The 27,633-nt window shown below is 43.9% G+C and overlaps 1 protein-coding gene across 2 annotated transcripts in view; it reads left to right on the top strand.

Annotated features, from left to right (window-relative positions):
• LOC120909096 (synaptotagmin-15-like) overlaps positions 1–27,633 on the top strand; it is a 126,949-nt gene that overhangs the window by 18,096 nt on the left and 81,220 nt on the right. For both annotated transcript variants that reach the window (XM_040320747.1, XM_040320748.1), the window contains exon 2: positions 17,599–17,803. In XM_040320747.1, coding sequence (XP_040176681.1) covers positions 17,599–17,803 — 205 coding nt within the window. The remainder of the gene's footprint in view (positions 1–17,598; positions 17,804–27,633) is intronic.

Consider the following 27,633-nt stretch of genomic DNA (forward strand, 5'->3'; position numbering starts at 1 on the left):
AACTGTTCTTTCTGCCTAAAAACTGAAGATTTTTAGCAACCAAAAGTCTCCCTTTATGTCAAAAGTGGTTTTAGACCAGCTAGAAAACAGCCATAATAAATTAGGATCACTTGCAGAATTGAGCGATAGAGATTTGTGGGGAAATTCGTCTTTAGACACTGAGAGTAAAGACAGCGACAATTCTGCAACGGAGCAAATTTCTGTGTTTTTTATTATTATATTATTATTTGTTATAATTATTTATATTTATTTATTATATTATAATTTATTATTTTGTGTTTCAAACTTTATCATACCCGGGATGTCTACTAGACTTGTAGGGAAAGATTTAAGTGAGTAATTTCTTATTTTTTTTTTTTAACGTGTATTTTGTGCATGTACTCGAGAGGAGCCGGACTGCAGGCCTCCCCCAGAGGCAATCTGCCACCTTTCTCCATGCCCCGGGTGGCAATGGCGGGTGTGTGAGGGGGTCCTCCCACACAGCCCGCCCTACCTGCTCCGCTTTGAAGCCCAACGGGGCAGAGGGACTCCCTATAAGGGAGTGAGAGGATCTAGCCCGCTCAACCAGCCCTGTTAGTCCTTCGCCTCTCTTTTTTTAGAGACCGCGTGGTCAAAGTGCGTGCATGTTAACCCAATTTCGAGTGCGTGTAAGTGTGGTGGTTTTTGTGGGAGGGGGGTGGGCGTACTAAGCGCAGGCTTACCTCGCATAGCACACCCACCGGGAGCTGGGCTGAGACCACCAAACTCAATTCACATGTAGCTGAGACCAGGATCCGAACCCCTAGCTGCAGAGGTGAATGGCTTGTCAGCGCAGTGCCAATCGCGTTGAGCCACCGCAGCTCCCGTAGTGAGTCATTTCTAAAAATTACAGGCCCACAATATAAAACGCCAAATTTCCATGCAAAAATAATTGTACCGCTTTCAGCACCTAAAATCTGACATAATCATACCGCCAGGGAGGTTAAGGAAAAGTGTGGCTGAGATTGTGTGCCTGGCTGCGGGGCAATCCACAGGGGTAGAACCTGGGAACATTTACAGCGGCTCCTATGGGAGTAGCACTACATCTGCAAAGTGAAGTTTCACTTTATTTACTAAGCTCTGGAGTAGATGCCTTTGCAGAATGCAACTACACTTACAAAGTACACAGCCTATTTGCCTTTCATAAATCAAATCCAGCATGTAGAGCTGTAATGCTGTGCTAAATAGTGGATGCTGGGTGACAAAGCTGATTGCCATTTCAGTGTCCTATTTCAAATGATGTCAGGACTATCATCCTGTTTAAGAAAATAACATGCAGGCAGGGATTCTGGCCAGATAACCAGGTATCATTTAAAATACAGAAGGCTTATGATAAAATGTAAGTATACTATGTGATTGTGTGTCGAGGACTCTATTACCTATATCATTTTACGTTTTGACTTCAGTAACAGAAATGCTTTCATAAGGTGACTATGTTCTTTGTTTATTGTAACATGAAGCACCAAAAAGCACCAGATATCATCATTCTATAACCCCGCACATGGAATTATTAAAATAACAGTGCTCCAGTGGTTGAGTAATAGGGTTCACCAAGTTCATTGTAGCAATGAGATCCAAAGCTCTGGGGCTTGCTGTATCAGTTAACATAAACGTTCTGTTTCTTTTCACAGGGGCAATTCATGGTTTGACTGTTTAACTACAATACTAAACCTTATAAGAATTCTATAAAGTTTAATGACACTTATTATGTTATTCATTTTTTCCAGCCTTTAGGGTAGCCTCTACAAATTAAATTAAAAGTGGACATCTAAATGGTTCTCCCTTAGTTGATACCCTTACACCCCAGTTGTTCCTTCTTTTATTTGCTTTGAAGTTCAGTACCTGTTAATTTTTAAGTTATAAAAACCCAGATCCAACAAGTGTATTATAGTGACTATATCACAGTATTTATCTTTACGACTTAAAGGGGTTGTAAGCCTTGGTGTCTTTTCACCTTAATGCATCGTATGCATTAAGGTGAAAAAACACCTTGCTGTGTCAGGCCCCCCCCCCCCCCCCCAAGCCTCAAATTTCCATTGGGCGCCATCACGCGTAGTTTTCTCCATGGCTTATCGGCTCCTCATTGGATAGATTGATAGCAGCGCAATAAGCGTTTTTTGATTGGTTTTGCTCAAAAGTTATAGCGCTTCCTCCCTCTCTCTTCTCTCTCCCACTTACAAGGTCCAGCCCAGTGTTGAGGCACCCATTGGCTTTGGTAAGGTAGGGGTTATTTCGTACCCACCACTTGAAGTATACTTACTTCAATAACCAAATTTAGGCATCCATTTGGATTGTGTGCTCACAACCTGTGGCTGGACCATCACGTCTGGACTAGCGTTGTATTTGTGTCTTGTCTTTTGTGAGTCTTGTTCGTCATATATGTCCATGGCAAACTAAGTTTACATGATTCCATTTTTATGAAGGTTCTTTAAACTGTACTTTTTAAGACTATTTTGATATTGGAATAAATCTAATTTTGTATCCTTTATTGTTCTGATCTATACTCGTTACTATAGGTAACCCCTTTATTTAGGCGATTTCCCCTTCCCCATTTCCCCCTCTTTTTTGTAGAATGCCTTTTTGGTTACAGCAACAAACCCAACCGGGTCTATGATCAAATATCAAGAAAAGGGAAAAGTAGGTAGCGCTAAACAAAAACACACTACTTAAATTAAGAGTAGATATGAGTTAAACACAACATGAGTCAGTGCAAACAAAGTGTATATATATATAAGGTTAATACCCCTCTCAAGAGATACTAACAAATAACACGCAAAATAATAATAAAAAAAAATTTAATTGGTGTCCAAAACGTGATACTGTTGTAATGTTGTAATGTCCAATTTATATGGTGACAACCAAAAATGTAATCAAGTGAAGAGAAGAATCCACCACCGATTTATTGTGAGTTGAATGGACGTAACTGTTCCTCACAGTCGCACCAAAAGAGGTAAGTAAACACCCTTACCAGAAGTGTTGAACCCCCTGTTAGATGAGGTCATACAGGCATCAATATCCACCCTGATGGGTAATAAGAGATCCCAGTGGTAGTACATAGCTCCTCTCCCAACAAATCCTTCCTTGGCTCTGGGCTCTGAGTGTCCCATCCAGATAGGAACCCTACTTTCAAACATCCAACTTTCAAACGACTCCTTAATTTGCTCACAGCAAAGTAGTTCTCTACACAGGGCACCATCAAATCTTTTGCTTCGTACAAGCCTTACCTTCCATCAGCTCCAGCACTGCAGCCTCCATCAGACTCTTCAGCATTCAACAGTCAATGATCAAATATAGTTAGTCATACTAACTAACTACGGTATACACTAGTGGTTAACTTGCGCTTCCCCTTGTTCCCCTTTCCCTGTACTTTTGATATGAGGAAAGATTAGCTTAACTGAATTCTCTCCTGAGAAAAAGAAATTAACCACTTATGCCCCGGACCAATATGCTGCCTAAAGACCCAAGGTGTTTTTACAGTTCGGGACTGCGTCGCTTTAACAGACAATTGCGCGGTCGTGCGACGTGGCTCCCAAACAAAATTGGCGTCCTTTTTTCCCCACAAATAGAGCTTTCTTTTGGTGGTATTTGATCACCTCTGCGTTTTTTATTTTTTGCGCTATAAACAAAAATAGAGCGACAATTTTGAAAAAAAAATATATTTTTTACTTTTTGCTATAATAAATATCCCCAAAAACATATATAAAACATTTTTTTTCCCTCAGTTTAGGCCGATACGTATTCTTCTACCTATTTTTGGTAAAAAAAATCGCAATAAGCGTTTATCGATTGGTTTGCGCAAAATTTATAGCGTTTACAAAATAGGGGATAGTTTTATTGCATTTTTTTTTTTTTTTTTTTTTTTACTACTCTCGGCGATCAGCGATTTTTTTCGTGACTGCGACATTATGGCGGACACTTTGGACAATTTTGACACATTTTTGGGACCATTGTCATTTTCACAGCAAAAAATGCATTTAAATTGCATTCTTTATTGTGAAAATGACAGTTGCAGTTTGGGAGTTAACCACAGGTGGCGCTGTAGGATTTAGTGTACACAATGGGGCGGATTTACCAAGCCTTTACTCCATGACTCATGGAGTAAAAGCAGGAGTAGCAGCCGTTTGGCCATTTACTAAAGAAATACGCTGCTAGTGCAGTGTATTTCCCTAGTTACTAATGTGCTCCGTGCGCCCAGGAGAGGGTGCATTGTGCACCAGTACAGACCTGGCGCACGGCACATTAAACTGTAAATTGCGGGGGTTTGGGCGGGAGTTTATTAGGGGGGGAGGTGGGGGGATGCAGGGGAAGTGAAGTGACATGTGTTTTGAAGTGTTTGGCGGGCCGAATTGAAAGGGAAAGTGTTTTTTGAAAACAGATCCCCGTACGCTTGCACAGTGCGCCTGAACCTCGGGAGGTTCATTTGCATACTGGGCATGCGCAGAGAGAAAAGTCAGGGATTCCCGTGCGCCTTGTCAGTACGCCGTGAAAATCTTGGTAAATACCAAGCGGCGTACCCGTGATTGCGCTGCGTGACGCGGCGCACGGGAATCTCCGAGCTGTTTTCAGCCCTGAAGGGGAACTCGGCGCCAAATTTCAAACTTGAAATCGGCGCGGGTCCCCCTTCAGGGCTACATTAGGCTCTTAGGCTTGGTCCGGAACGTGAGGGGTTAAACCCGCGCCGATTCGGCGCTGGGGTCCCCCCCAGATCCAAACCAAGCCCTCATACCAAGCATGCAGTCTGGCCCGGACAGGAATGGGGGAGGGGACGAGCGAGCGGCCCCCCCCCTCCTGAGCCGTACCAGACCGCATGCCCTCAACATGGGGGAGGGGGGCACTGCCCCCCCACCCCACAGCACTCTTGCCCCCATGTCGATAGGGACAAGAGCCTCTTCCCGACAACCCTTGCCATTGGTTGTCGGGGTATGCGGGCGGGGCTAATCGGAATCTGCGAGCTCCCTTTAATAAGGGGGCCCCCAGATGCCGGCCCCCCACCCTATGTGAATGAGTATGGGGTACATCGTACCTCTACCCATTCACATGGGGGAAATGTAAAGTAAAAAAAACACACCACACAGAATAAAATATTTTATTAATCTGCTCCGGAGCCCCCCCTTTCTTCTTTAGCTCTCTTAGAAGGGGGGGTTTCTTCTCTCCCGATCTTCCGCCGGGACCCTGGGCTTCGGTGATTTCTGCCGGGGGAGGGCGCCATCCCTCGGTCCTCTCCGGAGCCTTCCGCCGGATGCCCCCACCCCATTTAAGCTCTTTTTCATTAGGGAGGGGCATCCGGACTTCGGGGTCTTCTGCCGGGGGATGGCGCCTATCTCCCGGTCTTTCCGGTGCCTTCCGCCAGGGTTCCGGTCTTCCTGGTCTTCTGCCGGGGGTGCGCCAACTCCCCGGTCTTTTCTCTGCTCCCTCTTCTGCCTGGCTCCCCCGCGGAGCCAGGGCTTTCTTCCGTCTTCTTTCTTCTCTCTTCCTTCTTCTGCCTGTCTCCTCCGGGAGCACAGGGCTTGTCTGCGCTGTCCTCTCCCTTCTCTTCCATTGGATGTTGACACGACGAGGTTCCGCGCTGACATGCCGTGTCAGCGGCGGGCATGGACTTATATAGGGCAATGCCACCATGTGACCTCAACCCATGTGACATCACATTCCCTGGGCATGATGGGAATGTGATGTCACATGGGTTGAGGTCACATGGTGGCATTGCCCTATATAAGTCCATGCCCACTGCTCAGACGGCATTCCAGCGCCGGACCTCGTCGTGTCAACATCGAATGGAAGAGAAGGGAGAAGACAGCGGAGACAAGCCCTGTGCTCCGCGGAGGAGACAGGCAGAAGCGGAAGGCATCGCAGAAGCCCGGAGAGTGGCGCCCTCCGGCGGAAGACACCGTACAAGCCCGGGACCCTCCCCCAAAGGCAGGAGCCTCCCTGGTGAAGGGGGTCCCGGTGAATTACGTCGCTGAAGACGGGGGTGGGGTGCCAGTGCACCCCCCCCGCAGAAACCGTCGTGGAAGCCCGGGACCCTCCCCCAAAGGCAGGAGCCTCCCTGGTGAAGGGGGTCCCGGTGAATTACGTCGCTGAAGACGGGGGAGGGGTGCCAGTGCACCCCCCCGCAGAAACCGTCGTGGAAGCCCGGGACCCTCCCCCAAAGGCAGGAGCCTCCCTGGTGAAGGGGGTCCCGGTGAATTACGTCGCTGAAGACGGGGGTGGGGTGCCAGTGCACCCCCCCCGCAGAAACCGTCGTGGAAGCCCGGGACCCTCCCCCAAAGGCAGGAGCCTCCCTGGTGAAGGGGGTCCCGGTGAATTACGTCGCTGAAGACGGGGGAGGGGTGCCAGTGCACCCCCCCCCCCCGCAGAAACCGTCGTAGTAGCCCGGGACCCTCCCCCAAAGGCAGGAGCCTCACTGGTGAAGGGGGTTCCGGCAGAAGATGGCGAAGCCCGGGGCCTAATGGGGTGGTGGTGGGGGCCCCGGCAGAAGACCCCCGGCTGACTAATAAATTAATTTATTCATGTGTGGTGTATTATTTTTTTCCATTTTTTTCCCCAGGTGAATGGGTAGGGGTACAATGTACCCCCATACTCATTCACATAGGGTGGGGGGCCGGAATCTGGGGACCCCTTTATTAAAGGGTCTCTCAGATTCTGATAAGCCCTCCGCCCGCATACCCCGACAACCAACGGCTAGGGTTGTCGGGAAGAGGCTCTTGTCCCTATCGACATGGGGACAAGAGTGCTTTGGGGTGGGGGGGCAGTGCCCCCCTCCCCCACAGCACACACTCGCCCATGTTGAGGGCATGTGGTCTGGTATGGCTCAGGAGGGAGGGGGGCGCTCGCTCGTCCCCACTCCCATTCCTGTCTGACCAGACTGCGTGCCTGGGATAATGGCTTGGTTTGGATCTTGGGGGGGACCCCACGCTATTTTTTTTTTGCGCGGGTTTAACCCCTTATGTTCCAGACCAAGCCTAAGAGCCTGGAGGGAACCCACCTTATTTTTTTGGGGGGGGTCTGGAGTTCCCCTTCATGAACAGCGATCTGTCATTTACACATGTCAGTCCCACCCCCCCCTACAGTTAGAACACACCCAGGGAACATATTTAACCCCTCCCTCGCACCTAGTGTTAACCCCTTCCCTGCCAGTGGCATTTTTAGAGTAAGCAATGCATTTTTTACAGCACTGATCGCTAGAAAAATGCCAATGGTTCCAAAAAAGTGTTCGATGTGTCCGCCATAATGTCGCAGTACCGATAAAAATCGCTGATCGCCCCAATAACTAGTTAAAACAAAAAAAACAAATATTTTGTAGACGCTATAACTTTTGCAAAAACCAAACACTAAACGCTATTTGCGATTTTTTGGAACCAAAAAGATGTAGAATACGTATCGGCCTAAACTGAGGGTTTTTTTAGTTTTTACAATATATATTTTTGGGGATATTTATTATAGCAAAAAGTAAAAATAATTTTTACATATGTGGGCGGGACTTACGCAAGTCCCGCCCACATATATAAACATCGTTCAAACCACACATGTGAGGTATTGACGCGTGCCTTAGAGCGAGAGCAATACTTTTACCACTAGACCTTCTTTGTAACTATAAACTGGTAACCTGGAAAAAAAAATAAAAGGTCGCCTATGGGGATATTCACGGAATTCATTTTGGCCCCATTGCAGGAGTGTTTCCAATAGTAAAGCGTGACATGTAAGGTATCTATTTACTCAGTGTAACATCATCTTTCACATTATCCCCAAAAATTGGGCTCACTTTTGTGTTTTGTTAATTTTTAACCACTTGAGCCCGGACCATATTTCTGGTCAATGACCGGGCAAGTTTTTGTGATTCGGCACGGCGTCGCTTTAACTGACAATTGCGCAGTCGTGCGACGTGGCTCCCAAACAAAATTGGCAACCTTTTTTTTCACACAAATAGATTATTAAATGTGCGTGTTTACTTCTGTCTTTAACACCTCCCCTTCAGGCTGGAAAGCATCAGATCAGGGGAAACAAAAAAAAAAAAAGCTCTCATTCCATTGCAGCTTGGTTCCTACATGTGTGATGAACTGAGCATGCTCAAACACTTAGAAAAAAAATATCCTTTCTTTTTAAAAGGTGAAAAACACTCATTGGATGCTCATAGAGCGTGGTTTGGGTTAATTGCAGGTGTGCCCAATTACAAGCTCACCCAAACTAGAGACTGCAATTTGGTCATGTGATTTCAATTGCTTCATTACTAGCACTGTTATAAAAAGCTTGGATCGATCAGTCCTCAGCTGCCCTCAGAAGGGGCAGGCTGGCAGAAATGCTGTTGCTAAACACAAATGTGGTTTGTTGCATGGGTTTTGTTTTATTTTGCCAATGGTTGTGGTTTATTTTTAAATGATGTTCACTTTGATGTATTTGTCTATGTGGCCTTATTTTATGAAAAATGTGTAAAGCTATGGTTGTTTAGAATTTTGAAATGTATTTTTGTTTGTTTGTCTTTTTTGCTTTCCTTGTTTTGTTGACCAATAAAAATTACTTTAAAATTGTTAAGTTTGTCTTTTGTTACTTTTTCATGCTACATATGTTGACAGCTGCAGCTGAACTAGGTTAGGGCCTAACAAATTATGTGTGATTTTTGTCTAAGCTTCTTTCCTGGTGTGTAATCATGAAATGTTTGCCATGTTTATTCTCCCTGACTTTAAAGACAAAAACTGGTAAGTATTTTATTTTTTCTGCAGTGGTCCTCAGCCCTCAAGTACCCCCGACAGGACATGTTTTGTGGATTTCTCTTATCAAGAATTGCTGTCCAGACTGTATTTTAAAGCACATGTGCAAGATGAAGGAAAACCTGCAAACATGGCCTGTGGGGGGGGGTTTGCTATTGGTGGACAGGCTTGACGTGCTGATTTACAGCACTGTGCTTAAATCTAGCGCAAGGCAATCCTATTCAAATTGTGGGTGTTTGAGGGAAGCCAAGTGAGTGTTAGAACCCCTGCTTTGTGTTTTTTATTTTTGTGTTGAGCTTTGTGTCCCTTTTCTTAAAATTGGCTTCACTTCCTGTCACACAGCTGAACAGGAAGTGAGGTTAAAACCCTACCAGTGTCATTTCTTGGGGACACAGGTCAATCTAACTAGTGTCCCCATTAAGCAAATTGCACTCCAGCACTGCTGTGTACACCCCAAATCATGGGTCTTCAAACTACGGCCCTCCAGTTGTTCAGGAACTACAATTCCCATCATGCCTAGTCATGTCTGTGAATGTCAGTGCATTACAAGGCCTCATGGGATGTGTAGTTCTAAAACAGCTGGAGGGCCATAGTTTGAGGATCCCTGCCCAAAATGATTATTTAGTTTGGGGTTTAGTAAAGGCAAAGCCACTCTGCAGTACAAGCATAGTTGCTGAAAATCAGAGAGGAAGCACTGATGGTTTTAACATCCAATCCTGTAGAAGCAAAGTTGTTTTGTTTTCTTTCTTCCTTGCTTTGCACTTGTAGTGCAAAGTGGATTTGCCTTTAGTCAATGGACCCCAAAGTCCAAGATCCCTAATAATTTGGGGTGTACACAGCAAAATGCTAGAGTGCAATTTACATAATGGGAAACTATTTAGATTGATCTGTGTCCCCAAGAAAAGATATTAGTAAGGTTTTACCCTCACTTCCTGTTTGGCTATGTGACAGGAAGTGAATGAATTAGAAAGGGTGAAGACACCTCACAAATGTTGTCACTATCAGGGGTGCAGACATCCCCAAAAAAATGAGCAGATAATACTTATTTGCAAATTAATAATTTTTTAGTTAACATTGGGTGGGGTGCTCTAACACACACATTCCTACATATTAGCAACGCTCTATCCTGGCCTATTGGCATGGTTATATTTTCTTAGGGCTCTCAATAAAACTCTATGAAATTTGTGCTTAAACTAGAACCAGGGGCGGACTGACAACTCATGGGGCCCCTGGGCAATAGAAGATTATGGGGCCCCTCTGGCTTACAGATGACCACCACGCCAGGAGGTAGTGCAGAGGCGGGCAGCTAAAATCTTGGGATATTCACATTAAAAGCATGTCATTTTCGGACATATCGGGGACAGATCTAATAAAAACACAGATTTTTACATACTGTCCCTGGTTTTACTGAGCCTGGCAACCCGGATGGGGCCCTCGGGCAGTGCCCGAGTGACTCAATGGTCAGTCCGCCCCTGACAAGAACTATAATCAACAAGTTTTATTTTCTTTCATTTTGGATAGAGTGAGGGAGGGTTATAGGCCCTGTCAGTTTATTTTGTATTATCTGTGTCCAATTGGGGAGATTTGCCTTCACTTCCTGCCCCATAGCCAAACAGGAAGTGAGAGAAAAACTATGCAAATTAACCACTTCCCGCCCAGCCTATGGCCGATTTACGTCCGGGAAGTGGTTACACAATCCTGACAGGACGTCCTGCAGGATTTCATGCCGCACGCGCCTGTGGGGGCACGCGGCGATCGGTGATGCGGGGTGTCAGTCTAACACCCTGCATCTCCGATCTCAGTAAAGAGTCTCTCACGGAGACGGAGACTCTTTACCACGTGATCAGCCGTGTCCAATCACGGCTGATCACGATGTAAACAGGAAGAGCCATCGATGGCTCTTCCTCACTCGCGTCTGACAGACGCGAGTATAGGAGAGCCGATCGGCGCCTCTCCTGACAGGGGGCGTTCACGCTGATTGTTTATCAGCGCAGCCCCCCCTCGGATCACCACACTGGACCACCAGGGTGTGCAAAAACAAAAAAAATATAGAACAAAAAAACAAAAAGCATTAAAAAATAAGAAAAAAGATGCCAATCAGTGCCCACAAATGGGCACTGACTGGGAAAATCAGTGCCACCCCACAGTGTCCATCAGTGCCACCCCACAGTGCCCATCCATGCACAGTGCCCACCTATCAGTGCCCACCTGTGCCACCCATAAGTATCCATCAGTGCCACCCATAAGTGCCGCCCATCTGTGCCGCCCATGAGTGCCCATCAGTGCCGCCTATGAGTGCCCATCAGTGCCGCATAGCAGCGCCGCCAATCAATGCCACCTCATCTGTGCCCGTCAGTACTACCTCATCGATGTCCATCAGTGCCATCTCATCGGTGCCCATCAGTGCCGCCATATCAGTGCCCGTAATTGAAAGAGAAAAACTTATTTACAAAAAAATTAACCTTAAAAAATAAAAACGTTTTTTTGTTTCAAAATTTGCAGTCTTTTTTTAGTTGTTGCGCACAAAAAAAAAACCCAGAGGTGATCAAATAACAACAAAAGAAAGCTCTATTTGTGGGGAAAAAAGGACGCCAATTTTGTTTGGGTACAGTGTTGTATGACCGCGCAATTGCCATTCAAAGTGCGACAGTGTTGAAAGCTGAAAATTGGCTTGGGCGGGAAGGTGCGTAAGTGCCTGGTATGGAAGTGGTTAAGGGAATCCAGTGCCCCCCCAGAACTAGTGTGTGGGTCCCCTGAAAATTACTGGGCGGGGTTATACAAAAACAGGGTGTGACCTTGACAGGAAGGGGTGGGTCATTTTTCTATTAGGAGGTGCAGATATGTAGTCAGGCCTAGGGCAGAACCAAACCTAAATATACTACTGCATATTAGGGCTTATTTAGACCGGATCCAATTTACAGCGTGTTTTTATATTGTGGGAGGAAACCCACGCAGGCACAGGGAGAACATGCAAACTCCATGCAGATGCTGTCACGGGCGGGATTCGAACCAACGACTCTTTTGCTGCTAGGTCAAAGTGCTATACACTACACCACTGTGGTGAACGAACATGATTGCAGCTGAAAGCATGAGATCTTTTATTTATTTTTTCAATACCATGCTTTCCAGCCTTATTGACCCCGCCTCTCTCCATAAAGAGGACCTGTCACACACTAGTCCTATTACAAGGGATGTTTACATTCCTTGTAATAGGAAGAAAACTGATCTTTTTTTTTTATTTTTTTATTTCAGTGTAAAAAATTATAAAACTAAATAAAAATAAATAAGAAAACCCATTAAAAAATTTTTAAAGCGCCCCGTCCCGACGAGCTCGCGCACAGAAGCAAACGCATACGCGAGTAGCGCCCGCATATGAAAACGGTATTCAAACCACACAAGTGAGGTATCGCCGCGATCGTTAGAGTGAGAGCAATAATTCTAGCCCTAGACCTACTCTGCAACTCAAAAAATGCAACCTGTAGAATTTTTTTAACGTCGCCTATCGAGATTTTTAAAGGGTAAAAGTTTGACGCCATGCCACGAGCGGGCGCAATTTTTAAGCGTGACATGTTGGGTATCATTTTACTCGGCGTAACATTATCTTTCACAATATATAAAAAAATTGGGCAAAATGTATTGTTGTCTTATTTTTTAATTCAAAAAAGTGATTTTTATCCAAAAAAAGTGCGCTTGTAAGACCGCTGCGCAAATACGGTGTGACAAAAAGTATTGCAATGACTGCCATTTTATTCCCTAGGATGTCTGCTAAAAAAAAATATATAATGTTTGGGGGTTCTGATTAATTTTCTAGCAAAAAAATTTTGATTTTCACATGAAGGAGAGAAGTGCCAGAATTAACCCGGTGGGCAAGTGGTTAAAGTACTCATGGCTATAAAGAATAGAGTCATTGCTCATTAAAAAAAAAAAAAAAAAAAAAGGGGGTCCCTCCAAATTAAATTACCAGGCCCTTCAGGTCTGGAATGGATATTAAGGGGAACCCCGCCGTAAAAAAAACCCCAAAAAATGGCGTGGGGTCCCCCCAAATATCCATACCAGACCCTTCAGGTCTGGTGTGGATTTTAAGGGGAACTCCACCCCAAATTGAAAAAAAAATGGCGTGGAGTCCCCCTAAAAATCCACACCAGACCCTTATCCGAGCACGTTGACCTGGCCGGCCGCAGAAAAGAGGGGGGGACAGAGTGCGGCCCCCCCCCCTCTCCTGAACCGCACCAGGCCACATGCCCTCAACATGGGGAGGATGTCCCCATGTTGATGGGGACAAGGGTCTCATCCCCACAACCCTTGCCCGGTGGTTGTGGGGGTATGCGGGCGGGAGGCTTATCAGAATCTGGAAGACCCCTTTAACAAAGGGGACCCCCAGATCCTGGCCCCCCCCCCTATGTGAAATGGTAATGGGGTACATTGTACCTCTACCATTTCACCCCAAAAAAAATGTCAAAGTGTTAAAAATGACAGTAGCCGGTTTTTGACAAATCTTTTAATAAAATCTTCTTTTCTTCTTTCCTTCGGGTTTCTTCCGCTGCTTCTATCTTCTCGTCCACATCTTGCCCGACGTCTTCTTCTATCTTCTCCGTCCGTCCTTCAGCCTTCTGGTCCCGCATCTTGTGTCTTCTCCGGTCTTCTTCTCGGTCCGCCAGCCTTCTCGTCCCCGGACTCAGCGTTTGAATTTGAATTGGGCCGTCGTGTTCCCGCTCCTGGGACCCGCCCCCCTCTGACGCCACAAGTAAACTCCTTAGAAGGTCATGTGCGTCAGAGGGGGGCGGGGTCACAGAGCGTCACACAGCGGGGGAATTCAATTTCAATCGCGCCGCCCGGAGAAGAAGTTCCCGCCGTGTCACACTCATGTGACCCCGCCCCCCTCTGACGCACATGACCTTCTAAGGAGTTTACTTGTGGCGTCAGAGGGGGGCGGGTCCCAGGAGCGGGAACACGACGGCCCAATTCAAATTCAAACGCTGAGTCCGGGGACGAGAAGGCTGGCGGACCGAGAAGAAGACCGGAGAAGACACAAGATGCGGGACCAGAAGGCTGAAGGACGGACGGAGAAGATAGAAGAAGACGTCGGGCAAGATGTGGACGAGAAGATAGAAGCAGCGGAAGAAACCCGAAGGAAAGAAGAAAAGAAGATTTTATTAAAAGATTTGTCAAAAACCGGCTACTGTCATTTTTAACACTTTGACATTTTTTTTGGGGTGAAATGGTAGAGGTACAATGTACCCCATTACCATTTCACATAGGGGGGGGGCCAGGATCTGGGGGTCCCCTTTGTTAAAGGGGTCTTCCAGATTCTGATAAGCCTCCCACCCGCATACCCCCACAACCACCGGGCAAGGGTTGTGGGGATGAGACCCTTGTCCCCATCAACATGGGGACATCCTCCCCATGTTGAGGGCATGTGGCCTGGTGCGGTTCAGGAGAGGGGGGGGGCCGCACTCTGTCCCCCCCTCTTTTCTGCGGCCGGCCAGGTCAACGTGCTCGGATAAGGGTCTGGTGTGGATTTTTAGGGGGACTCCACGCCATTTTTTTTTTCAATTTGGGGTGGAGTTCCCCTTAAAATCCACACCAGACCTGAAGGGCCTGGAATGGATATTTGCCGGGAACCGCACGTCTTTTTTTTTTTTTGGTTTTTACGGCGGGGTTCCCCTTAATATCCATTCCAGACCTGAAGGGCCTGGTAATTTAATTTGGGGGAACCCCTACACATTTTCTTGTTTGTTTTATGAATGAATCCCTTTAGAATTGTCAGAGCCGACAATTCATTATAGCCGCGAGTGAATTTTTAAATGACTTTTTTCCTTCTGAATGTCACTTTGTGCAGGGGGAGTTCTAAGTGCGGGAAAAATGCGCTATTTCACATGCTGACATTACACCCCCCCTAGGTACGAAATTTAAAGGAATATTTCACTTTTATTGTTTCACTTTAAGAATTATTAATTTCACTGCTCCCGAAAAAACGGCCGTTTTAAAAAATAAAAAAAGCATTGATACATGTTCCCTGGGGCAGGACTGAGGTCCCCAAACACTTTTTAGGACAAAACTTGCAGATTAGCCTTTAAAATGAACACTTTTGATTTCTCCCATAGACTTCTATAGGGAGTTCAGCGCGGCTTTTCATATTAGTTTCAATGCGCCGGCTGCTGCGCTGGTTCATGCGCCCAATTAAGCCTCCACCCGGAGTACTAATTAACGCATGAACCAGCGCAGCGCACAGAGCATAGTAAATCAGGCCCTTAGTGTGTGTTTACAACTGTAGGGGGGTGTGGCTGCAGGAATGACGTCATCGATCGAGTCTCCCCTATAAAGGGGATCACTCGATCGATGCAGCGCCATAGTGAAGCACGGGGAAGCCGTGTTTACATACGGCTCTCCCCGTTCTTCAGCTCCGGGGAGCGATCGCGACGGAGCGGCTATAAACAAATAGCCGCGCCGTCGTTCCGGATCGCTCCCCGAGGGAACCCGACCGCCGCGTGTAGCGGGGGGGGGGGGGGTCCCGATCGGACCCCCGACCCACGTCTAGGCAGGCACGTACAGGTACGTTTATGTGCCTGTCCGTGCCATTCTGCCGACGTATATCTACATGCGGCGATCGGGAAGTGGTTAAGGGGGGATATGTCAAACATGTATAAATGCATAAGTGATCCATATTGTGAGCTTGGTGTTCAGTTATTCACTTTAAAGTGATACTATAGCTTCAATTATTTTTTTTTAAATAACAAACATGTCATCCAGTCAGTGGACTATGCAGCTCGTTTTGCACCGAGTGATCCCGAATGTCATTTTCTGGGGTCCCTCTTCGGCTCCACCCCACTTCAGATACCACCCTTTGGGAAGCGCTCTCTCAAGGGGGTTACCTTGCGGGCACGCTCCCGAGTCCTGCATTTGGCGTACATAGCCGCAGAGTGCAGGACTCGGCCCCACGCCTTGGACCCTGAGTCATTGGATTTGATTGACAGCAGCGGGAGCCAATCTATCCAATAAAGAGCCGAGAAACCCAGGCAAAGATCCAACACGTTCTCGGCGCAGGACTTTCCAAGGCTCAGGTAAGTAAAACGGGGTCTGGGGGGGGGGGGTAATTGTCAGATGTTTTTTCACCTTAATGCATAGGATGCATTAAAGTGAAAACATGAGGGTTTGCAATCCCTTTAAGGTCATCACAGAGGACAAGGAGGGCTTTTTTTACATCTGGAGTTAAAGAAATTAAATTTCCAAATAGAGAAAGACTTCTTCACAGTTAAGCCTCGTACACACGCTCGGTTTTCTCGAGTAAACCGAGCGTGTGTACAAGGCTTTCAGGTTTCTCATCTAGAAAACTGCCCAAAATCTCGACAAAAAAAATAGAGAACCCGCTCTCTATTTTCTCATCGTGATTCTTGGCAGTGTTTTCCTGCCGAGAAACCCAAGAGTGTGTATACTTACCTGTCGCCGTGAAAACCCATGCATGCTCGAAATGACTTTGACGCATGTGTGGTAGCTTCCTAGGCATAGGTAGGGTGTAGCAAGATGGCGGCGACATCATCGAATGTGACGAGCGTTCGTGCCATTCAAAAGAACGGCGGTTCTTTTGAATGGAGTGTCTGTACACTCGGCCGGCAAGAGATTCTTGCCAAGAATCTCATCAGGAAAAACAACGTTTTTTTCCTGACGAGCTTCTAGGCCCTGTGTACAGGGCTTAAAATTTTTGAAAATGTGGAATAAACTCCCTCAAGAGCTGGTTCTGGCCAGCTCAGTAAATTGTTTTAAAAAAAGACCTGAATTATTTCCTACATACACATAATATGACTGGATACTAATATTTTTGGTAAAATTGATCCAGGGAATATCCAATTTCCTCTTGGGTGAACAGGAAGAATTGTTTTTTCCCTGCTGGAGCAAATTGCATCATGCTTTATTGTTTTTCTTGCCTTCCTCTAGTCTAGTTTAGATCAACTGTGGATATAGGATTGTGTATATGGGATTGTATAAACCCCCCCCCCATTCTATTGGTTGAACTTGTGTAATTTTTCAGTCAGACTAACTTTGTAACTCTGTCAGAAGAGATTTATCATTAAATCCCTATTTTCAGAACATGATATAGGGAAATAGAATAACAAGATAACAAAGAATTTAAAAAGTAGGAAATTGATGGCAATCAGGGCACCATACATGAATTGGTAACAAATAAGAGAAGTGCTAGCAGTACATAAGGTACAGTAAGTGAACATGTCACAAATCAGATATAGTCTGCATCCAAATAGTGCTGCATGATGGTATACTGGGTGTCAATTTTAGAGACATAAAAACACCTAATAATGTAGTAATATATTTATCAAACAATTAAGAATTATATTTTATACAATACAGATGATGTACACAAATCTGTCCTTATACTGGGCTCCTGTAATCCTCTGGCAGAAGGAGTGGCAGCTCATTCAGTGAGAAATAACAAAGCTGTGGTAAGGTTTGACCCTCTGAGTTCACAGCGTCTCCCCGCAGGGATGTAGTCCCAAGGGAGGGGGCAAGCTTAGTGAAGGGAACAGGAAGTGAGAAATTCAGGCAAAGAGAAAAAAAATTTTTAGAAGGGAAATCGAAGGAAAAGGTAAGTGAACCAACAATGCACTAGCTTAAAGGAACCAATTTAGAAAATAAAAAACAAACCTTTACAACCCCTTTAATTAAGCTGTGCTTTTGCTGTTCTGGATGTCAAGTATTTGGCTGTGGATCACAAAACTGGCTGCACAGATATACAAATTATTTGGAAAGTAAAACAGGTCTTGTGTAATTCAACCGCATATTTACCTACTTTTGTGGATTTCATTATGTCAACCACTTACCTGCCACTGTGTTAGAAAAACACCTTACTTATTTTGTTCCCATTTAGAACAGGTGGCAGCAGTTGCTGGAGGTGTAATAGGAGGAGTTCTTCTGTTGTTTCTGATTGGCTTTGGAGTCTATGTCCTATTGAAGAAGAAGTGCATTGGCCCTTCTTATGAAGAACTGTTAAATGCATCAACTCCAACACAAACAGAAATCACCGTTGTGGAACAGAGACTGTCACCATCATTGGGTTATGCCAAGGACCTAGGGTAAGATTTAACACTATATTTTATTGCAAAGGAATAATTTGCAATGTCTATCTATCTATCTATCTATCTATCTATCTATCTATCTATCTATCTATCTATCTATCTATCTATCTATCTATCTATCTATCTATCTATCCTCACTCACTCACTCACTGTGTGTGTGTGTGTGTGTGTGTACTGTATATACAGTGCCTTAAAAAAGTATTCACACCCCTTGAAATTTTCCACATTATGTCATGTTACAACTAAAAACGTAAATGTATTTTATTGGGATTTTATGTGATAGACCAACACAAAGTGGCACATAATTGTGAAGTGGAAGGACATTTTTTTACTAGACATGGCCATCCACCTAAACTGACAGGCCGGGCAAGGAGAGCATTCATCAGAGAAGCACTTTAAAGACCTATGGTAACTCTGGAGGAGCTGCAGAGATCCACAACTCCGGTTAGAGAATCTGTACACAGGACAACTATTAGTTGTGCACTTCACATATTTGACCTTTATGGAAGAGTGGCGAGAAGAAAGACATTTTTGAAAAAAAGCCAAAACAAGTCCCGTCTGCAGTTTGCGAGAAGCCATGTGGGGGACACAGAAAACATGTGGTAGAATGTGCTCTGGTCAGGTAAGACAGAAATTGAACTTTTTTACCTAAAAGCAAAATGCTGTGTGTGGCGGAAATCTAACACTCCACATCACCCTGAACACACCATGTTTCACGGTGGGACAGGGAAGCTCGTCAGAGTTGATGGGAAGATGGATGGAGCCAAATACAGACAATCTTAGAAGAAAACCTGTTATAGTCTGCAAAAGACTTTAGACAAGGGCGGAGGTTCATCTTCCAACAGGACAACGACCCTAAACATACAGCCAGAGCTACAATGGAATGGTTTAGATCAAAGCATATTCATGTGTTAGAATGGCCCAAAGTCCAGACCTAAATCCAATTGAGAATCTGTGGCAAGACTTTAAAAATTGCTGTTCACAGACACTCTCCATCCAATGTGACAGAGCTTGAGCTGTTTTACAAAGAAGAATAAGCAACAATTTCACTCTTTATATGTGCAAAGCAAGTAGAAACATACCCAAAATGACTTTCAGCTGTAATTGCAGCAAAAGGCGGTTCTACAAAGTATTGACTCAGGGGGGCTGAATACAAATGCACCCCACACTTTTCAGATCTTTATTTGTAAAAAAAAATGAAAACCATTTATAATTTTCCTTCCACTTCACAATTGTGTGCCACTTTGTGTTGGTCCATCACATAAAATCCCAATAAAATACATTTACGTTTTTGGTTGTAACATGACAAAATGTAGAAAATTTTAAGGGGTATGAATATTTTTTCAAGGCACTGTATATTATCCAAAAGTTTTAGGCAGGTTTGAAAAAAAGCTGTTAAGAATGCCTTCAGAAATAGAAGTGTTAATAGTTTATGTTTATCAGTTAAATCTGGTCGCTAATTATAAGAAACATCTTACCTCTGTGCCACCAAGTACGTCATGTTTTGCTTGGGGATCAAATACATATTTTACTCACTGAACATATTTTATAGCATTTGTTTTATGTGGTTTTTTTTCTGGATTTTTGGTTGATATTCTGTCTCTATCATTTAAAATATACCTATAATAAAAAATTATAGACCCTTAATTTTTTTGTAAGTGGGAAAACTTACGAAATCTGTAGGGGATCATATCATATAAACTGTATATATTCATTGGTGGTTTGGCTAATTTGAGACAGAACTCAAATTATAAAACAGTTATCTATATATATTGATGTTGTGACATTTTTGGTAACCACATTGTCAACGCAGCACTTGTTTTATATTTACATGATCTCCTGTATACTTGGGTTTTGACTGACCCAGGTAACTCAGGGCATTCCTGCTTACGTTTGCTTGTTATGCCTCGTTCAACACGTGTGCTCAAGTGCATCTGCTCACCTGATACATTAGAATGAATATCTGTGTCCATGCAGTCGCTGCCTCTTAATATACTTCAATGGGCTGCCTGCATGCAGCATCTGGAGTCTAGACATGCATAAAAAACTGCCAATTCATTGTCTGCATGTAAGGGGAACCACGCTTGGCTGCATATTGGTGCCAAATCCCTAGAGCCCTGCCCTGCTACTTCTGGGTTAGGACAGTGACCCACAGCTGGTAGATATAAGTCTTTGCCATATTATGCCCAACTCCTGGCCATAATATTGTAAATACCGCTCTGTGCTAAACTTAAAGCGGGAAACTCCTGGAAACCTATAAAAAACATTTGAAGGGAACATTTTTTTTTTACTTACCAAAATCGTCCTGTTGCTATGTACTCCTCCTAATCTGCCACTTCCTGGTCCGCGGCACTCCTAGGTCACTTCCTCCCTCGCCTTACTATTACACACAATGATGGAAACAGAAGATAAACATCATAAGAAGGGGGCAGAAACAGCAGTGGATAACTCATCTTCCTTTGGTTGGTGAAGCTGAAAAGGGGCAATGGTGTGAGCGGGATATAGGTTTGTTGTCTTTTAGCAGCCCATGGGCGTGTTGTGTAGTTTGAAAAGATTGGGGGAGAAAAGAGACTCTGAGGCCGAGTACTCACGAGCATACATGTCCGATGAAACCGGTCCGCAGACTGGCAGAATGTGAAATATGTAATGGTTTATCTTTGTATAATTTGAAAACTAAATACAAACCCTACAATTAAAAAAAAAAAAGGAAATAAAAACAAAATATGTAACTGCTTATTACATCAATTAAAGGTAGCATAAAATTACAATAAAATCCACATGGCCTACACTCTATGCCAACTAGTCTGGTTTTCAGATTTGATTAGCCCTTTAGTTTGGTTAATTTAGACTGCAGAGGAAGAACATACTGTCAAGGCTGTTAAAATAGTTTAGAATATGAATAGACACAGTCATGCAATTGCATGTTATAAGGGTTCTATGGGGGTTTTATTACCAAAGCTTAATTGAACAAACTGGGGTTAGAAGCTCATTGGTTTATATGCAGAAGTGAGCCTGATTTTGCACTTCTCAGCTTTAGTAAATAAACCCCATTGTGTACTTAAAAGTGGGGTATGCTTGTAATGTGCCCTAGTTCCTCTAAACCAATTTTTAATCATTCAAATGGACAGTGATAATAACGTGTAGTATAAACAAAGCAGATAAAATAGTACAAATTATGTAGTGTAAACATGTATGTGATGTCAAAAGATCCAATGGTGTATAGTTACATAGTTAGTTGAAAAAAGACACAAGTCCATCTAGTTTAACCATAAAAAAAATAAAAAATATCGTAAATCCCATATACCCAATTCTATACCCACCATTGATCCAGAGAAAGGCAAAAAAAAAACATCAGCGCCTGATCCAATTTGCTACAGCAAGGGAAAAAATGTCTTCCTGATCCCCCATGAGGCAATCAGATTTTCCCCGGATCAACTTTACCTACAGATCTTAGTACTCAGTTATATTATGTACATTTAGGAAAGTATCCAGACCTTTCTTAAAGCAATCTACTGAGCTGGCCAGAACCACGTCTGGAGGGAATCTATTCCACATTTTCACAGCTCTTACTGTGAAGAAACCTTTCCATATTTGGAGATGAAATCTCTTTTCCTCTAGACGTAAAGTGTGCCCCCTTGTCTTTTGTGTTGACCATAAAGTGAATAACGCAACACCAACTTCACTATATGGACCCCTTATATATTTGTACATCTGGATCATATCCCCCCTTATTCTCCTCTTCTCAAGAGTGAATAAATTCAGTTCCTCTAATCTTTCCTCATAGCTGAGCTCCTCCATGCCTCTTATCAGTTTGGTTGCCCTTCTCTGCACTTCCTCCAGTTCCCCGATATCCTTTTTGAGAACTGGTGCCCCAAACTGGACTGCATATTCCAGATGAGGTCTTACTAATGATTTGCACAGGGGCAAAATTATATCTCTCTCTCTCTCTCTGCAGTCCATACCGCTCTTAACCTGCCTGGCGGTGTTCCCGAGTCTGACTCGGGGTTAGATTTTCCTGCTGCGAGCGGTAACCCCGAGTCAGACTCGGGCTTGCCTCGCTAGATCCACAGGCAAAGTTACTTACCTTGTCCCTGGATCCAGCGATGCCACCGCGCTGTGTGAGCGAGCGGGACCTCGCTCGATTCACACAGTGCCTCCGTGTGACGCCGATCTCCGTTCCCTGCGACGTTACGACGCACGGGGACGGAGAACGGCGCCAAATTCAAAAAAGTAAACAAACACCTTACATACAGTATGCTGTAATCTTATAGATTACAGTACTGTATGTAAAAAAAACACACCCCCCTTGTCCCTAGTGGTCTGTCCTGTGTCATGCATGTCATTTTATATAATAAAAACGTTTCTTTCTCCCTGCAAACTGTAGATTGTCCATAGCAACCAAAAGTGTCCCTTTATGTCAAAAATAGTTTTAGATCAGCTAAAAAACAGCGATAATAAATTATAATCACTTGCAGAATTGTGCGATAGTGTTTTTGATTTTATTACATTATTGAATAATTTTTATTATAATTATATTATTATTTGTTATAATTATTTATAATTATTTATTATATTATAATTTATCATTTTGTTTTTAAAAAAATGTCATACCCGGGATGCCTATTAGAAGCTTGTTTGGTCAGATTTAAGTGAGTTATTTCTAAAAATGACAGACCTACAATATAAAACGCCAAATTTCCTTGCAAATAATGGTACCGCTTTCAGCATGTTTTTTCTGAAAGAATCATACCGCCAGGGAGGTTAATACAAGAAAGGACTTTGCTTGCTTTGGAAACCGCAGCTTGGCATTGCATGCCATTATTGAGCTTATGATCTACCAAAACCCCCAGATCTTTCTCCACTATGGATCCCCCCAGTTGTACTCCCCCTAGTATGTATGATGCATGCATATTCTTAGCCCCCAAGTGCATAACTTTACATTTATCAACATTAAACCTCATCTGCCACTTAGTCGCCCAATTAGACAGAGCATTGAGTTCGGCTTGTATATTGGCGACATCCTGTAAGGACGTTATTCCACTGCATAGCTTGGTGTCATCTGCAAAGACAGAAATGTTACTTTTGATCCCATGTCCAATATCATTTATAAAGTTATTAAAAAGTAAGTGTATGATCCTTAAATTTTCTCTACCATGTGATAATACAGGAAAATAATCTTCAACATCAAGTGCCCTCCACTGCACTCATGAAACACACTTACCAAAAGTGCGTGCCTAACAAATAAAATTAGGCAAACACAGATCAGATGATTCTAAGATCAAAACACAGGCAGATCAGGCTTTCTCCTTAGGACACAGCTTTCTCCTCCTCCAGAAATTAGTCTCCTAGTATATAGAGATGGATAGCAAAAAAACACTTCCATAGTGTAATACTGCCAAGCATACATTATTGAATCCAACCAAAAAATACCCGCAGGAAAAATCTTTTAACCTCCCTAGCGGTATTCCCGAGTGTGGCTCGGGGTGAATTTTCAGTACCAAAAGCGGTAATCCCAAGCTATAAAATAATAATAAAATACATGCATGTAAAATAAAATACATAAAAAGACCAATGACCAACAATGTTAAACACAATCTAAACCTAAGTGCCCTCACAAAAATATATATATAAACTAAGCATTGCTAATAAAACAAATGATGTCAAATTCGATATTGAGACTTTTGGGTTTCAGAGTTTGAAGATTATTAATCCACTTTCATTTTGAAAAAAGGACCTCACCCTAGTTATGCCCCTCCAATGGACCTAAGGCACCTCGCCAATAACTTTATTCAGTCTTGTTTCCTCATAGCCCTTTTCAATAAAGGTACTCACCTTTTCACGGCGAGTACAAAATATCCATTTTTTTTCTTTTGTTTATAAAGGACAAAGCCTGGTCCTTAATTCTAGACTTCAGGGACATCCCAAAGCAGAGATCATCATGAGGTGGGAGAACAAAAACAGCATAAAGTCTGCCTAATAAATTTCAAGATAGTAGCCAAAGAAGTCACCAACCACTTGCATGGAACCTCTGGGAACTCAAAGAGAGAAACTGTTGTATGAAATGAGACCATATCAGAAAAGTAAAACAGCCCAAACAACATCCAGAGTATGAAGTGCAATATCCTTTGGATGAATTGGTTGTTGGCAAAGAGAAGACAGGCCAATGTTAAGGCAAAATGTGGACACCACCTTTGGTAGGAAAAAGAGAAAGAATAACTTATCCTTATGTTAAACCACAAAGGGGAGCTTAGAGAACAGGAACATCAACTCCAAAATCTTGCAAGCAAAGGTGATGTCTACCAAAAAGGCCATCCTCTGGAAATAATTTTCCAAATGTTCATATGGGGGAGTTTCTACAGAAGGCCAGGTCCCACAAAAACATTGGAAGTCTGATAGGCGAAGCAACATGCATAGCACCTTGGGTGAAGAAGGTGCAATCCAATGGGTGTACAGCCAGAGGTCATTTAAAGTAGACCATCTTCGCCAAAATCTGGCTAACCTTGGTCTAGACCAGGGATGTCTAACCTTTTGACCTTCCTGGGCCACATTGGAAGAAGAGGAATTGCTTGGGCCACACATAAAATGCACAATAAAGATAACTGATGGTTTTTTATTTTGTTTGTTTCTTTTTTGTGGTTGAACTGGATGGACTTGTGTCTTTTTTCAACCTGACGAACTATGAGTAGAAAAAGTCAGGCAGATCGCAAGTTAACATCACTGATATAGATAATGGGCCAGATCCACGTACATGCGCCTATCTTTAGGCGGGCGTAGCGTATCTCAGAAACGCTACGGCGCCGTAACTTAGAAAGGCGAGTACTGTATTCACAAGGGAGTTACGCCTTTAGTTACGGCGGCGTAGCGTATATCGGGCGGCGTAAGCCCGCTTAATTCAAAAGCTGGTTGGGGGCGTGTTCTATGCTAACTAATCGTGACCCCACGTATTTGACGTTTTTTTACGAAACGGTGCATGCGCCGTCCGTGAAAGAATCCCAGTGCGCATGCTCCAAATTACGCCGCAAATCGTCAATGCTTTAGACGTGAACGTAACTTACGCACAGCCCTATTCGCGAACGACTTACGCAAACGGCATAAAACGTAAAAAAATTTGACGGTGGCCCGACGTCCATACTTAACATTGCATACGCCTCATATAGCAGGGGTAACTTTAAGCCGGAAAAAGCCTTACGTAAACGACGTAAAAAAATGCGCCGGGCGGACGTTTGTGAATCGGCGTATCTACCTAATTTGCATATTCCTTGCGTAAATCTACGGAAGCGCCATCTAGCGGCCAGCGTAAATATGCAACTAAGATACGACGGCGTAAGAGGCTTACACCAGTCGGATCTTAGCAAAATTCCGGCGTATCTTGTTTTCTGAATACAGAAAAAAGATACGCCGGAGCATCCTAGAAGTTACGTGGCGTATCAATAGATACGCCAGCGTAACTACTTTGTGGATCTGGCCCTTTGTACCTATCTAAGTAAGAATTTTTTTTTGTAATGTACTTTATTATAAAAGTATAAGAGGGCAACATAAAACGAGTGCAGTATTTGATACTGTTTTTGATAAACGAACACATCAATATCTAATTCAATGGATGTAGTAGCAATTCTCAATGAATCCTCAAGGTGCTCATCAGATATTTTGGTTCTAATTTTGCCCTTTGTGTGCGTCATCCTGGAAAAATAGTTGCTCACAAATATAGGTGCTGCTGAAAACTGATGACATGGATAAGGAGTGATTGTGAAGAGTAGTATATTTTTCTTTGGGAAGATACAATGTATAAAAGTCTAGTAAAGAGACACCGAGTAGATTTTTCCCATTTGGTCAGAATTTCCCACTGAAGAACTAGGGTGTGGTGTTACACATACAGAACTGTCTACGAAACCGTAGAGCCAATGACACCTAGAACTTGCATACATTTCGCAGAAATGCCCACCAGAGAGACAACAGCAGACAAACATGAACCTTGAGTCTCTGTAGTTTCTGCAGAATCAGGCCCAGGTACTTCAGATGCAGAGTTGAAGCTGTCAAAGTTCGAGATTCAGTCAAACTCGTTTAGGGTGCAAATAGTAATTTCTAGTTTTTCCTTCAGGGAAGACAGGACAAATACATAGAATGTGCAAGGGTTTCCGCCTTTCTTTTGGCCTGGTCTTTAAAGGAAGGAGATTCCTTCCTGTGAATTAATTGGGAGGACAAAGTTAGTGGATTACTGTAGCACTCCTCAAGATGCAGCAGTGCAGTATAGGATGGTCTGCAGAACCTTGGCAGGAAAAGGCACCCAGTCCTCCACCCCCCCCCCATCACCACCACATGTAAGCCTTGATGGCAAGACTCTACAAGCGCAGAACAAGTGTCACAGTTTGAAGCACTGACACCCAGCAGGACTCACAGCACCACTATGAGATTCAGGCAACCACACAGGGCAAGAAACAGGAAGGGTGCAAGCTATTACACATGGCACTGTTCTTGACCACCGCAGCAGCTGCACAACATGAGTCAGTCAGGGAAGCCAAGTGGAGCCCCTTCCCACTGTCCCTGCAGAGCACTGAGGAGTGATGTTATTGGCCTGTGCCATTCCCAAAAGAAAGATTACTGCTGGAGGTGCAGACATTGCCACAGCAGAAAGGTCATAGCCAGTGTCCAACAGCCCCCAGGCTGGAGACCCATAATAAATTAAAATGGTAGGTACAAAGCAAAAGGTAGGAGGCATCCCAAGGAAAGGCCAATCAGCCCCTACATAACAACACAGCACATAGGGGCCAGGGAGACAGTTACCCAACGGCCCATCATTCACTCACTTGGAAGAGGGGAGGACTTTTACACTTGCCATCTGACAGGGAATAGGTACTTTATCCCAGGACAGATGCCTTCCACGAGGGTGGAGGGCTGTTGGCCTTGGGAGACACTGTGACCAAATAACCAGGGGTTGTTCAATCATATGTGCCACAATTTTCAAATGGGGCTGTCACAGACGATCCTGCTTGTAGCTAGGGATCTGTATGTGCTCAATGGCCAAGTTAGGGGGAATATTAGGATCTACAGTATATTAGTGGTGATTAACGTGACGGCCCCGACACTTCCAGGGGGCGACACAATAGCAGTGCATTTTCATGTAGTGCATTAAAAATATATGAGCTATAACACACCCTAATGTGGTTCTGTTGAATTTTTTTTGCAGCATATCACAATGCACACTGAAGAAGTTGGAGTACAATAACACCCAGTATTGGTATCAGTGAGTGCAATAATAACTCCAACATTGGTGGCAGTGAATGCAAAAATAACCTCCAAGATTGGTGTCAGTGAACACAATAATAGCCCCCAGCATTGATGTCAGTGATAGAATACTTCCGGATCCTATAAACTCTAGTCTTAGCTATCACCCTATTATTGTTACTCTTACCTTATTATTATTTCTGGCACTTCTCCGTTCACCACACCCAGATTCTGCGCAGGGAAAAATGTATATATAAAAGTGACCCAACACAGATGATTAAATCTACACACTGTTCGATTTAGTGGTCCTGGTACAGCATATTTATAATATACATTCAAGATATAGCCCACCAATGAGATATTACCAATCCAAGCCATGCTAAACACCTCCCTATGTACATACAATTATTCATAGTATTTCCCGCCTGTCAATGTTCAGACAGTTTTTATATCAGCTTTTATAACAACACACAGGATATCCCATCTCTTTGATACAGGCGTTAGCTTTGTGGTTAGGACAAATCTAAACCAATACTTCCATCTTCTCTACAGAATCATCTCTCTTACTAGTTCTTCTAACTTCAAAGCAACAATATATTTAAGGG

Source organism: Rana temporaria, chromosome 8 (assembly GCF_905171775.1).
Source record: "Rana temporaria chromosome 8, aRanTem1.1, whole genome shotgun sequence".
Taxonomy (NCBI): domain Eukaryota; kingdom Metazoa; phylum Chordata; class Amphibia; order Anura; family Ranidae; genus Rana; species Rana temporaria.